The sequence below is a fragment of the Jaculus jaculus genome, chromosome 19, assembly GCF_020740685.1.
Source record: "Jaculus jaculus isolate mJacJac1 chromosome 19, mJacJac1.mat.Y.cur, whole genome shotgun sequence".
Lineage (NCBI taxonomy): Eukaryota > Metazoa > Chordata > Mammalia > Rodentia > Dipodidae > Jaculus > Jaculus jaculus.
Genome location: NC_059120.1, coordinates 50,070,423 through 50,085,761, shown reverse-complemented (window position 1 = coordinate 50,085,761; position 15,339 = coordinate 50,070,423). Strand labels below are relative to the sequence as shown.

Here is a 15,339-nt window from a genome sequence, read left to right as displayed (position 1 = left end):
TTAAATAAAATTAATTACCCACCTACTGAATGTTGGAGGGCTGCACAAAAGATATTTTGGTTTCTGGGCCAGCTTTTTATTTCTTTTAAAGCAATTTTTTGCCTTATTTATTTGACAGAAAGAGAGAGAGAGAGAGAGAGAGAGAGAAGAGGAAAGAAGAAAGAATGGGTGCTCCAGGGCTTCTAGCCACTGCCAACTAACTCCTGACACATGAATCCTTAGGCTTTGCAGGCGTGCACCTTAACCACTAAGCCATCTCTCCAGCCTGGGTTTGTTTTTTTGCTTGATTTTTCCAGTCATGACCACTTCCTTCCTCGTACAGCTCTTATCCTCAGGCCTCCCTAGGTGTTTCTAGTGTCCATTTCAGCACAACATCATTAGGAAGGTTTGTTCAGTGAGCAAAATAAATCACTCCAAGTTTTCCAGTGCAAGAAGAAATATCTGTTGCTGTTTATCATTTTGAATTATCACCTACACTCTGCCTCTATTTGTCTTAAAACATAGATAATTTAGAGCTCATTATGTATGGCAGAACTGCTTGCCTATATAGTGAATGAACTCTGGATGGGTCCAAGGTGCAGAGCTTATGGAACAAATGAGCCACCTGCAGAAATACTTTTCAACTTAAATGGTCATTTTTTATCAAGAGGACAGGTGTTGTCAAAGCAGTGCACTTCTCACCTTGCCCTCATAGGACGGAGCCACAAATGCAGCATTCACACCTGTCACCCTCAGTTCTTTCCCTTGAGCTTGGTGGTTGGAGACAACACAAAATATTTCAGGAGTGCAATGCAATGGGAAATTTATTACAGCTGGTATAATTTGTGGAAAGAGTTCCAAATGTATGATCATTTGAGAATAAACCATAGGTGTTGTCAGAAGCCATAGTGTATAATAATTTAAGGACCTGGAAATTGCATTTTGAAATTACATTTAGAAGATGTTATTCCTATAAGTGCATTAAGATGGCCAGAGCTCCCATGCTACCCTGATTTATGGGCTTGTGATTCTTATGGATAAATTTCTATTTGCTGTATGAATTCAGAGACCATTGAGTTTGTTTACAAGTGCATGTTGAGTACTAGGATAAAGAATCTTGGTAATAAGAAAGATTCACGGCTATTACAGTCAAGCAAAACTACAGAACATTGAACATTTCAGTAAATCATCTTGTGATGAACTTAGGAGTTTAAGCATCTATTGGTATTCCTATAGGGGAACTCATAATTTTACTAATAGAAATTGTATTTCTCATCATTTATAGCAACAGTTATAATGAATGACTTTATACTCAATTGTTGGTATATTTAAAAGAAAAACACAATGTTAAAATTATGGTAGCTTTTATCTCTGCTGAATTAAAAAGTCATTTTTTATCTTTGTAAAAATTCATAATTACATTCTTGACAATTACAAAATACATTTTAAAAGCCCTGAAATGGGGCTGAATAGATGGCTTAGCAGCTAAGATGCTTGCCTGAAATGTCTAAGGACCCATAATTGGGTCTCCAGTTCCCACATAAGCCAGACACACAAGGTGAATCAACCGCGTAAGGTTGTGCATGCACACAAGGTGGTGCACAAACCTGGCGTTCAATTGCAGTGGCTAGAGGTCCTGGTGTGCCAATTCTCTCTCTCTCTTTCTCATAAAAACATTACCAAAAAACCCCTCTGAAATATAGCAGCACAGATTTGTGCTTACTAATCCCTCTCGAAGTACACTTCTTACTGCGTGGTTCTGACAATGACCAGAGTATATCTCAGAAACAAAAATCTTTTCACATGTGAATGAAGGTCTACAGTATGATCACCAGCTTAAGTGTCCCATTTGGAAAACACAAGTTGAGACTTCAGTATCAGTTGAAGATTTTTTTTTTTAATTATTTTGGAAAGTAATTTTCAAGTTAAGATGGATTGATTTTTGCACTGTTCCCTTTCTTATAAAATATGGTATCTCTGCATCTTTAGCGAATTGTGATTCATGGCATAACTTACCGAGTTCAGTCAGTCCATACACCTCTAATTATTACTGCGGTTTTTAATTTTAATTCATAGAACAAATGTATTAACATAGTGGCACAGGTCTCGAGGCACCTGCATCAGTTAGAATCTTCATTTAGACATCTGGTAGATGTCATCTGATGGGGATTAAACTAATGCTTGCCATACAGGATTGTTGCAAGGATTGACTTACTAAATGTATTTAGCATGCTCTGATCCATGCTTTGAAAGTGTGTATATGTTTAGAAAAAAATTACTTGTTTTCATTATTTATACTTGGATTTGATGTACAGGTTGAACATATCTTTGCATTATATGAACTAGGTAAACTTGTTCCTAGTCAGAGTATAAAAATTAGATTTCTTATCAGCATCATGGCTCTGGCTGGACAATTTATACATTAGGAAAATGATCCTGATGGTTTTCTCAGCTGCGCTTCTGCATCATGCACCCGCCCTTCCCCATGCTACCACATGCGCACGGTCCCTTTACTTGTAGCATCCTCAACGACCATCCCTCCAAAAGTCAGTATGAGCTCTTGCCCTCTTGTGCCTGTTTGCTTTTAGGTTTTTTTTTTTAATATTTTATTTATTTATTTCAGAAAGAGAGAGAGAAAGAAAGAGAGACAGAGAACGAGAAAGGAAGCCACTGCAAACGAACTACAGATGCATGCACCACCTTGTTCATTAGGCTTATGTGAATAATGGAGAACTGAACCTGGGTCCTGTGGCTTTGCTGGCAAGTGCCTTAACCACAGAGTCATCTCTCCAGCCCTGCCCTTAGCTTTGCTTGGCCTTTAGTAGTCCTTCATAGGAGGGAGGTTGATGCCTTATCCATCCCATAAGGGCCTGTCACTGCCTTATATAGTATATGTGCTCAGTAAATTTTGGTGGAAATAAAGATTTTCCATCAGCCTTAGATTCTTCTTAGTTTATTGTTTCTTATATATTTTCGGCTAATCCGCTTTCCTATCACCTTTGAATATACTATATACTATATGTATGTGTATATACTATATCTTCTAGGTCTTGATCATGATCTTCCATCTTCTGGCTTTGTTTCATTTTCTCTTTGACTTAAACTCCACAGCTCACAAGTTCAGCTTCCTCCTTTGTCAATATCCTCTACTTACTTTTATCCCTATCTCTTCTGCTGTGACCTGGGAAAACTTTGAAACTAGTTCAACGCTAATATCCACCAACCTACACCTGTGTCCTGAGGCTCCTGAGAGCACAGGAAGAAACTCAAAACCATAGTGGTCTCTGCCGCTTTAAGATGCACTCAGCAGGGTTCTTCTCTCCAGCACACTCAGAAAGCATTTATCTCTCTGATTGAGGTCTTGCTCATACTCATTCTACTCACATTGGGAGCGGATCTGATTTCCTATTTCAAGGGAAAAACATAGGCCATTATGAGGACACCACCAATGTATTGTATAAACTGTGTGCTATTCCTTTTAAGGTATATTATTTAATGAAGACAAGAGAGATTATTAGACTCAGAATTTGTACATAGTTAGTAAAACTCCATACAGCATGCTCTGAACATTATTACCTTGTGTTTCCAGATAATTGTCAGTAAACTACTTAGTTTCTTTTTAAAGTATGAAATTATGAGGTGATCCTCTCCTAAACTGCTCATATAAATGGCATCAATACTTCATTTGATAAGTTATATTCTTTATATTTTTCCACATATTATCAGAGTCTAAAATCACCAGGGAAGCTTTGATAATTTAATTATTAATTTTCTTTGGGATTTTCCCCATGTCTTAGATATTGAAGTACATGGAAATCTTTTCAGAAAACCCATCTAGCTCTAGGAGAAGGGCAGTCTTATCCTCACAGCCTCAGATCATTCCTAGCAGCTAGTGGTCAGTTTCAAAGGAAAGACTGACACCACAGTGAGTCTTTAACTTGGCATATATGAGCCATGCCACAGTTATTTCCAACTGTGTGCCATGCTAAGAGCACTGAGTTGTCAATATCGCAGCAGCCACACCTACTTGAAAGTGCTTGGTCATCAGTGTTTTCCGGTCATCTTCAATTTGTCGAAACTTGGCCTTCAGCCCTTTCATTTGGGTTTCCATTTTCAAGACATATTGAAAATCTCTCTGAGTTCTCAAGTTCAAGACTTCTATAGACTGAGACATGTTCTGCACCTGTTATAAAAAAAATATATTAGTTGGACTGGAGAGGCGGCTTAGCCTGTGAAACCCAAGGACCCAGGTTCAATTCTCCAGGCCCCCCATAAGCCAGATGCACAAGGTGGCACAAGCATCTGGAGTTCATTTCCAGGGGCTAGAGGCCCGGATGTGCCCATTCTCTCTCTCTCTCTCTCTCTGTCTGTCTCATCAATAAATAAATAAAAATAAAATCTCAAAGAAAATCATTAGTTATGCATGACTGTTTATAGATGTGATCACTGTTGATGTTTCAGAAGGGCGTTCAGGCAAAGCATCAGAAATCCCACATCTGTAATCACGTATCTGCATGGCACACTTCCAGAAGGATGGATTTCTACAATCAAAACTCAAATATCTCCACGTAGAAAAATTACACCTAGGCATGACATAAAAATGACATTTTTATTAACAGAAATGACTGAACATAAAGAAGTACTTAATATATTAAAATTTAAAAAATACGGTTTTCATTCCAAGGCTTTGTAAGCTAATAATATCATAATGTTACATCAAAATGAGCTGTTTGTTAGAGATCAGGAATGCTTAGTCATGGTGCATGCTGCAGAGGGGCCCAAACATGTTTCAAGTATGGTCACTGTGAGGTATGACATTAGGATAGAGAGGGAGAGTGGAGTCAGAAAAGCCCCTTGCACAGAGGCTAAAAATTGGTACATGAAAGAAACCAGTTGGTAGAAATGTGCACCCCACCACCAAGCCTAAATACATCTGTCTCCTGGCATAAGCTCAGCAGTGCTCTAGGGTGTCTGAAGGTGGAATTTGATTCATTATAATACTGAAATGTGCTCCTTCAGGTGGAGATGTAAGATACTAATGAGACACGTGATGTATCAAGTGACATATAGAACTGCATGTGACAGATAGAAGACTTGCAAGTAAGAAAGCCTGCACTTAGGACAGTGAGCCAAAACCCCACTTCCTGAAAGTGACCTCCAAACCCGTGCGATTGAACATAAAAGCCCGGGTCCTTTGTGCAGTCGGCGGCTGGACCTTTCTGACGTTGTTCCAGCCTCCTTCCTCTTGCGATTGTATTTTTTTCTTAACACACTGACCATGTTTCTGGTGTAACTGTGTGTGCTTAATTCTTTGTTCTAGGATACAAGAACCTGAAACACCTTTGAAGGTGCCCACCAAATCTTGGCACCAATTCTAGTGAAGGTGCTTAGCACTTAGTGGGTCTAAACCACTCTCAAGAGAGGCATGGTTGGGCGGGACAATAGCTGGCAGTGTGGGGACACCTCCTCAATTGCACAGATTACGTGTAAGAGACAATGACAAGCAGACAACGTGCCTGATAAATGGACAGTGAACACATGGTGAGCTGATGGCACCAGCCCAGGCTCACTGAGCCTTAGGCTGCTTAGAAGTAGGAAATAGGTGACCTAGAAAGCGTGCAAAGACTGCTCTAAATGTTGTCGCAGAAAAAAAGAAACAACAACAACCACAACAACAGCAACAACAACAAAAAAAAACAATTACAAAGAGAAAGCTTTCACAGAGGGGAGCTGTTAAAAAATAGACTATGAAGAGGCCCTCCCAAAGACTAAATAGATCTCTGCAGTCACGGCTCCTAAGTATAGTCCTCAGAACTGCCTTGGCATCACCCGGGAGCTGTTCAGGCACAGAATTCTGAGTCCACCCACTCGACCAGTGTGCATTGAAAAGGCAGATGCCCAAGTGATCCCGACAGCAGACTTTAAACATTGAAGAAGCACCACTTATCAGGGCAGGGTTTCTATGAGGAATCAGATATCAATAGATTGATGTAATATGGCTCTTCATTTTACATCAAAAAAGGCACTTTTGTAGTAAATAATACAATATATAAAAATCATACAGGGTTAGAATATATATGTGTGTGTGTGTGTGTGTGTGTGTTTCATATTAGATTTCTGAAAGGTGAATTGGAAGTTACTATAGAGAAAGCTCTCTGGACATATTTATTGTACATAGTATTTATATAAATCCATTTGGTTGAATATTTTTTCTTTGTATAAGTGAATATATGAAAGTATGGGCAAAATGGTGATAAGATTATGTATTTCACTTTGTTTTAAATATCTGTATGTGTTTTTCATTTAGATTATTTTTAATTTTTAAAATTTTATTTATTTTAGAGGAAGAAGCCACGAGAGACAGAGAGAGAGAGAGAGAGAGAAAGAGAGAGAGAGAGAGAGAGAGAGAGAGAATGGGCATGCCAGGGCCTCCACCCACTTCAAATAAACTTCAAACATATGTGCCACCTTATGCATCTGGCTTCCATGTGCCCTGGGGAATCGAACCTGGGTCCTTGGGTTTGCAGGCAAGCACCTTAACTTCTAAACCATCTCTCCAGCCCTCATTTAGTTTAAAAAAAATATATTTTATTTATTTACTTTAAAGTAGATAGAGAAAGATAGGAAAGAGAGAGTGAGAGAGAGGGAGGGAGAGAGGTAAGGAGAGAATGGGCATGCCAGGGCCTCCAGCTACTGCAAATAAACTCCAAATGCATGCACCATGTTGTGTGTTTGGCTTTACCTGGGTACTGGGGAATTGAACTCAGGTTGTTAGGCTTTGCGGGAAAGAGCCTTCACTACTGAGGTCATCTCTTCAGTCCTTTCATCTAGTTTTGAATGAATATGTATTACTTAACATAATTAGTATAAAAGCTAAGTTCATTGAAAAAATATGAAAAAAAAACCCAAAAAACAAATAGAAGGCTTGTCCAGAGACAGAATATTGCCATCAGGTAAGTTCACCACGCTTGGTGTATCAGCCAGGTAGGAAGAGTCTGGTTAACACACTCTTCAGAAGTTCTATGTTCAGAAAGGCCAGTGAATTCTGCTGCCACCGCTCTGCCTCAGTTCTCCCATAGTTCCTGTCAAATTTCTTTTATCATGTTTTACTGCTGACTTGACTCTTAGCCCTGTTCTCTATGAGTCCTGTCTCTTTACCACACATCAAAGTCTGGTATATATTAAAACTAATTGTGTAATGTGTGCCTGGCGTAATGTCAGGGAAATAACTCTTGCTCTGTGGTCCTGAGGTCAGAGGGTATGTCTTTCATCTTTTGCTTCCAAGATATTACACAGAACCACAAAATAAATGATCAATTAATGTTTATTGGTTTATTGTCTTGGGTTTCACATATTATAATGTATAATTAGGATCTCAATATTTTTAAGGAGTGTTTTCCCTTCCTGTAAATTTCATGCATAGCAGTATGTGATTATAAATATTTCTTACTTTATTATCACTCTTATCAGAAAGCTTCTCTTTTACATTTTCAGTGCAGTACAAAATTACTGAGACAACATCGAAAGCACTGAAAACTTCATTATGAATAAGTGGAATGCTTTCAAAGTAATTTTATAACTTCATTGATGAATAAAGTAAAGCCATTTGTGTCAGAGAAAGTGGGTCCCTACTTAAACATGGCATTTGTCTGAGAAGATACCCATCATTAGCATGGCCGATAATCTCCTAAGAATTCCTACACCTAGGCACAGGTCATGCAATTAGAAAATGATGTGGAAGAGTAAGTATTTTGAAATGAGTGAACATAGCCTCTCCTATTTTGTTCCCTTAAACTCGGCCTACCAATTTAGATTTTGACTTAATTTGTGTTGTGGGAAAATGTGTTGAGAGAATTTTTTTGCTGAGACTTGATTGTGACCTAAATTACAGTCACGCATAATTATGGGAGCCACATCTGGACTGTAGGCTGGAATTGAAGGCATCTAATTGGGCCGAATTGAATCAGGGTTGGCTCTGCTTTTCCTGCTGCCTACACCCCTAGGATGCTGCTTGCCTCTGTTCATGCAGCTCCACTGAGCATCAGCTTCCTGTTGGTATGGGGGATAGACCCCCCACAGCAAAGAAGTCTGTCTGTAGCACTCTCATTTTAGTTTGATTTTTTTTTTTTTTTTGAAGATGTTTTTCAATTTGGCTTTCTGAACACATTCCTGTGCTTAGGTGCTGTTATGATTTGAATATCAAATGTAGTTCACAGTTCATGTGGTGAAGGCTTAGTTCTCAGCTGGTAGTAGTACTTATTTATTTATCTGAGAGAGGAAGAGAGAGAGATGATTGACAAAGAGAGAAGGAGGCAGATAGAGAAAGAAAGAGAGAGAGAAAGAATGGTCATGTCAGGGCCTCCAGATACCACCTTGTGCATCTGGCTTATATTGGTGTGGAGGAATCAAACCTGGGTGCTTAAGCTTTGTGGGCAAGCACCTTAAACACTAAGCCGTCTCTTTAGCCTGGCAATGCTATTTTTTAATGAACATACATTCTTTATAGAATTAAGAAAAATCTACTTTCATTGAAAAAAAAAAGCAGGTAACTACAAATGAATGATTTGTTCAGAGACAGCTTTTATTTATTTATTTATTTTTAACTTCAGGTAAAGTCACAAGGCTTCGGGAAATCTTAGGAGGTAGGGCTTAGCTAGAGGAAATGGGTCACCAGGGGGGATTTTATGAGGGGTATATACTTCCACTTCTTATTTTCTCTACCCCTTCCTTTTGTCTGCCATGAGAAGGGCAGATTTGTTCCAGTGCATTTCCCACGAAAGTGTTCTGCCTTACTACCCGCACAGGAACAGCGGTGACCCTGCGAAGCCTCGGAAACCATGAGGCCAACATTTCTTCATCACGTAACTTGTTTGAATCAGGCATTTGTCATGGAGACGGAAGTCTGCCTAACACGGAGCCTCTGCACAAAGTATGACAAACTCATTATCCCCTTTCTCTGGTGATTCTTTTTTTTTTTTTTGTTAATAAATTACTTATTTTGAGGCAAGCCCAATAGACTGGCCATTTATTTTTTATTTATTTATTTATTTTTTTGGCAAGAGAACAAGAGTGAGACCGAGAGAGAATTGACACACGATTTCCTCTTGCTCTGCAACCGAAATCCAAACACGTGGGTCACGTTGTATACGTGTGAGACCTTGCACGCTCGTATCACCTTGTGTGTCTAGTTTATGTCGGGCCTGGAGGGTGGAAGATGAGACCTTAGTCTTCTCAGGTAAGTGCCTTCACTGCTAAGCCATCTCTTCAGTGCATTAAATTTTTTAAAATATTTGTTTATTTACTAGAGGGGAGGGGGAGAGACAGAGATAGAGAGAGAGAGAGAGAGAGAGAGAGAGAGAGAGAGAGAGAGAGAGAGAGACAGAGAATGGGTATGCCAGAGCCTCTAGCCACTGCAAACAAATTCTAGATGCATGTGCCACCATGTGCATCTGGCTTATGCAGGTTCTAGGGTATCGAACCTGGGTCCTTAAGCTTCACAAGCATCACCTTAACCACTAAGCCATCTCTGCAGCCTTGGTAATTCTTTTAAATTCTTTTTCTATTTTTTTTAAAAATTATTTATTTATTTATTTATTTATTTATTTATTTATTTATTTATTTATTTGAGAGCGACAGACACAGAGAGAAAGACAGATAGAGGAAGAGAGAGAGAATGGGCGCGCCAGGGCTTCCAGCCACTGCAAACAAACTCCAGACGCGTGCGCCCCTTGTGCATCTGGCTAACGTGGGTCCTGGGGAACCGAGCCTCGAACCAGGGTCCTTAGGCTTCACAGGCAAGCGCTTAACCGCTAAGCCATCTCTCCAGCCCTCTTTTTCTATTTTTAATGAATAAAATATTTGAGGCTTTTTGAACTAACACAAATTTACTTATATTTTTACTGTCCCTTAAATTTATTTTGGAGATGACTTAAATTAAGAGCTCTATGGTTCAATATGTGTATTTTGTTTAACAAAAATAACAGCAAGTTCCTGACTATGGAACTTTATAGCACATCACTTTTTTTGTTTGTTTGTTTGTTTGGTTTTTCAAGGTAGGGTCTCACTCTAGCTCAGGCTGACCTGGAAATCACTATGTCATCTCAGGGTGGCCTTGAACTCATGGCGATCCTCCTACCTCTGCCTCCTGAGTTCTGAGGTTAAAGGCATGTGCCACCATGCCTGGCTCAAGCACATCAAGTATTTATAAAAAGAAAAAAAAACAGTTTATTATTTATTTATTTATGTGAGAGCTGGAGGGAGAGAGAGAGAGAGAGAGAGAGAGGAAGAGACAGATACAATGGATGTGCCAGGGCCTCTAGCCACACTACAAACAAACTCCAGACACAATTCACTTTCATGTGCATCTGGCTTATGTGGGTCCTAGGGAATCAATCCTGGGTCCTTAGGCTTCACAGGAAAGTGCCTTTAAATACCAATCCATCTTTAAGGTAAAGAATTAAAACATACTGCTTCTAAAACGTAATTTATTGCTGAAATTGTTGCTAACAACCTATTATAAAAATCTGGTTTAAGGTTGGAAAGATGGCTAAGCAGTTAAGTTGGCTGTCTAAAAAGACACAGGACCCAGGTTTGCTTCCCCAGGACCCACGTCAGCAAGATGCACAAGGTGACACATTTGTCTGGAGTTCTTTTACAGCTGGTAGAGGCACCTGGGATGCCCATTCTCTCTCTCCCTTGTAAATAAATAGATAAAAATAAAATATTTGAAAAACAAAAACAAAACAGGTTTTAGAAAGAATGACCTGGATAGCACAGGATATCTACAACTATATAGAGAAACTATTTATGTAGTTGACAGATAAGATTATTAGTGAATGATTTTACTTCCGTCATACTAAGCCCTGAGATTCTACTAGACCAATTGCATTTTCCTGATGTTTAGTAGTATAATACTCATTAAACACATCTGACAGAGAATCACTTAATTAAATATGGAGATCACCAATGGGATTCAGGATGATATTTTTAAAAAGTGGAACAGGGCTGGAGAGATAGCTTAGCGGTTAAGCGCTTGCCTGTGAAGCCTAAGGACCTCAGTTCGAGGCTCAATTCCCCAGGACCCACGTTAGCCAGATACACAAGGGGGCGTACACATCTGGAGTTCATTTGCAGTGGCTGGAGGCCTTGGCATGCCCATTCTCTCTCTCTCTCTCTCTCTCTCTCTCTCTCTCTCTCTCTCTGCCTCTTTCTCTCTCTGTCTGTCACTCTCAAATAAATAAGCAGAAAAAATTTAGAACAAAATAGTGGGACAACCTGCTATAGTACCTCATTTCCTGGCCAAGCAACATTTGAAAGAATTGAAACTTAGAAAACTAGCTCCCTCCACATACATACCTGGAAAAAGAACTGCTTTGTTCATAAAGATTGCAAGAAGTAGGTCAACTACTATTATTATGGGAACTATTATTATTATCTTTAACAATATCCCTTTTTAAAATAGATTTTATTTATTTATTTGAGAGAGAGAGAGAGAAAGGGAGAGAGAATGGGCATGCCAGGACCTCCAGCCATTGCAAATGAACTCCAGATGCATGCACCCCACCCCTGTGTACCTGGCTTATGTGGGTCCTGGAGAATCAAATCAGGATCCCTTTGCTTCACAGGCAAATGCCTGAACCACTAAGCCATCTCTCCAGCCCCAACAATATCCCTTTTTATTGATTAATTCAATCTTATTGTTTAATAGTGATTAGGGCTACGTATGTCCTTCAGTTCACTGTAAAATACTGTACACATATACCATTCTTCTGCCAGCCCAAACTACTTTATGGAAAATTTGTTAAATCTAATATGTGACGACTTCAACTTTTATTTTTTTTTTTGAGGTAGGGTCTCATTCTGGTCCAGGCTGACCTGGAATTAACTATGTATTCTCAGGGTGGCCTTGAACTCATGGCGATCCTCCTACTTCTGCTTCCTGAGTGCTGGGATTAAAGGCGTGTGCCACCATGCCTGGCAACTTCAACTTTTTAAAATGAATTTTGTTTCCTTTCACTTGGATGGTGGGAAAATTAAATGCATGATTTTCTAGAAGTAATCAAAATATTCAAATTACCTACTGGATGTTTCAACCAAACTTCTGCTCATACTTTCCTGCCTTATTCTTCTCTGATCCCGGACTCCATCGTATCTCTGAAAGGCATTCACTTTGGAAATGTAGAAAGAATTACTCACTTCCTGAAATCCATAATTCATTTAATTTTGTTTTAAATTATTTCTTTATTTATTTATTTGAGAGAGAGAAAGAGAGAGAGAGAGAGAGAGAGAGAGAGAGAGAGAGAGACCAAGAAAAAGAGGCAGACAGAAGGAGAGTTTAGGGTGCCAGTATTTCTTGTTACTGCAAACAAACTCCAGATGCATGCTCCATTTTGTGCATCTGGCTCTATCTGCACACTGGGGAATCAAACTCAGGCCATCATGCTTTGCAAGCAAGTGTTTTTAACCTCTGAGCCATTTCTCCAGTCTCACTTAAGGATTTTCAAGTGGTTCTTGAAGAAATGTCTCACTCTATATTTGGCTATGTACATATACTGACTGTTATAATGAAAGACATGAACAGGTAATACAAAATTATGGCATAGAAGATAATGTCTCTTGGCAATACCTGAGATTCAAAAGACATTTCTGTAGAGACAGAGAATACTGATGTAGAATGTTAGTAATCTGAGTAGAAATTTAATTTATCAGAAAACAAAACTGGATATAAACTATTAAAAACATTTCTAATATAGTTAATTTCCTTGGTAACCAAATTAAAACTATACATATTTCAAATATATTTGATTTTTTTAACATCAAAATGTAAACAAGAAAATTAGAAAATAACATGTAGTAATTACAATTATCTATACTAATTTCTAAAAGCTAAAATTTGTATTAACTAGAGTTAGTAAGTTTGAATGGAAATTACCTCTGCTGTTATGTAGGTGCAGGAAAAATGGGATTTCACCATAGAGCAGGGCTGGGAAGAGAAAGTTAATCAGCAATGCTGAGAGCTGCAAAGGGAGGGAAGGAGAGTCTGGCCAGGCTTTGTCTGAAAGCATGGAACAGGCTTCTTAAAACCCTGGCATACCAAGAGATTTCCAAATGACGCACATGGAGGACAATGAGCCATAGGGTGAGTTGGAGGCAGCTAGCTTGAAATAGTGAAAGTTTGTTTGTGTCCATTATCAAGGTAGGTGCTTTCATCTTTCTAGCTGTCTTTACTCAATGTTAAATTGTGAAAAATGCCATAAATGTGTCATCATGGAAATGGTACAGGGTGGAGTCGACTGGAAAGCTGGATATCCTCTAAAACACGAAGTTCCTAATTTATCGTATTTTCCCTGAAGATACTGAAAAATCAAACATGCTGTCTTCCTTGCATTATTCTGACCTTCCCAGCTGTCTCACTGTATTCAGAGCCCAGTGCAGGCAAAGTCTGAATGGGGAGAATTGAAAGAGCCATTCATTGGCTTTCCCCTACTGCTAACTAAACATAAATAACCTTTCACAAGGCGACTTTTATCTGTGATAGAGAACAAATCAAGGACATTCTGCATTTGATTGTTACGGATCCAGTTTAAGTAAATTATAGACTGAAAGATGTTGAATGAGAGCAAAGAGCCTAATGTTCAGAGGAGTGACTTAGAGAATGATGATAAATACTTGAAATCATTCATTCTCTGTCCAGAGAGCTTGCATATTACATGCCATTATTTTAACTTCCTTGCAGGATTGTTAACCAGAGCCAAAAGCATAAACTCAAAGGGCCCAGAATGGTTCTAAAGGGTGGAGGCTGAATTTCTGGCTCATGGGGTATTTTACCCCATGCTTTGGCCCCACTGAAGGCAGAGGTTGGCTAGACATTACAATATATGATAGAAAGACTTTCTTGAGAAAGCAAAGATGGATAAAAGTAAAAACAAACAAACAAAAACATTGATGCAGAGCAGTGTAACTCAAGAAAACTCTTTCAAAGGTCAGGCAATGAAATGGCTGTTTGAAAAGGGAGGGGACAAACAATTTCCTTCATCTTACCTGATCTATCTTCTTTCCTTTCCAAAGGACTGTCGATTTCACTAGGAACGGAACATGTGCACGGACACACAGGACACCTACCTTTTCCAGCAGCTGGCGGAGCTGCCTGCTCTTGGCATCCCGGGAGCACAAGTTTTGTTCTGGGGCCACCACGGTGCAGATGCATCGCCCATCCGGGTCCTGGGCAGAGCTGTATACTTGCCATCCTTCTTTAGGGCTAATCTGAGTCTGGGGGAACCAACATGAAACATACAAAACAACAACCATGGTTACAGGCAAGGTGCTTGGTGCAGCCAAAAACTATCCTTTTTTTTTTTTTTTTGATAAAATTTCTGACTCCATTCTTAAGAGTTAGAACAGAAAGCCAACAACATAAACAGAGCAGCTGCCTTTCTGTTGTATTTTCCCTGCCAATGTCTAAAAGGAGGTTCTGAATGTCCTTCAGATGACAAATTATTATCTGCTTGTTAAGCTCATACCTCTTCCTCAAGGCTTTTGTTGCAGTTAGACATTTTGATGCCATGTTTAGAAGCTTCAGGTCAACACTTACCCACATAGGACTGATTTTTTTGTTTTTTTCACATTAAAACAATTAGCTTGTCCTTCTCCAAAGTAAGTTGCCATCAGCAGTACCTATTCTTTCCTAATCATTCTTCATGTGTAATATTCTGAAACAAAGCCTGACCTCAGAGCCATTCCTGTGCATCAAAGTCCTGATTTTTAACAAATGGGCACGAATACTGCACAATGCAACAGGGTGAAATAAATCAGTGTGATTTTGCAAAGTACAGAGAATCTCAGAGGAGTTAAACAGAGTTTTTGGTAGCTAGTCAAAATTGTTTTGTTTTTTTTTCAGTAAGTTCTGTGCACCCTAATTTTCTAAACCACTAACTCGATGCAGTGGCCTATGGGTTCTGCCGTAACCTGTCTTCTCTTTATGCCTGTAATTTTGCCTCCTGGTTTATCAATTAGAGACCTTCACTACAGCCAAGCTAGTCTCTCCGTGTGTCCGCAAGCATGCCACGCAGTGCTGGTGCAGATCTTTAAAGATCATTGTTCAATTTACTTATGCTTTTTAGAATTTACTCTTTATGAAACATACATTTATTCAGCCCTTGTGATTTCTACCTGTCCTGAAGAACTTCTGAGCCATTCATTCATTCGATATTGAAAAGTACTTATTATTTGCATTTCAATGATTAGCTTAAACCTATGTGTTAGCAAGGTATTTCCTGTCTACCTTACAGAGTATACTCTATCAATAGCAAAGAAAATCATTGTTATTTTTGTTTCATTATTGTCCTCTTTCTCAAGAAGAAC

The 15,339-nt window shown here is 39.0% G+C and overlaps 1 protein-coding gene across 4 annotated transcripts in view; it reads right to left on the bottom strand.

Annotated features, from left to right (window-relative positions):
* Positions 1 to 15,339, bottom strand: part of Olfm3 (olfactomedin 3) — a 215,543-nt gene that overhangs the window by 29,604 nt on the left and 170,600 nt on the right. For 3 of the 4 annotated variants that reach the window (XM_045137887.1, XM_045137888.1, XM_045137889.1), the window contains exons 2-3: positions 14,101 to 14,247; positions 4,007 to 4,162 (exon numbers count right to left, since the gene is read on the bottom strand). In XM_045137887.1, the coding sequence (XP_044993822.1) occupies positions 4,007 to 4,162; positions 14,101 to 14,247 (303 nt within the window). The remainder of the gene's footprint in view (positions 1 to 4,006; positions 4,163 to 14,100; positions 14,248 to 15,339) is intronic. The other variant, XM_004659078.3, reaches the window with a different exon arrangement.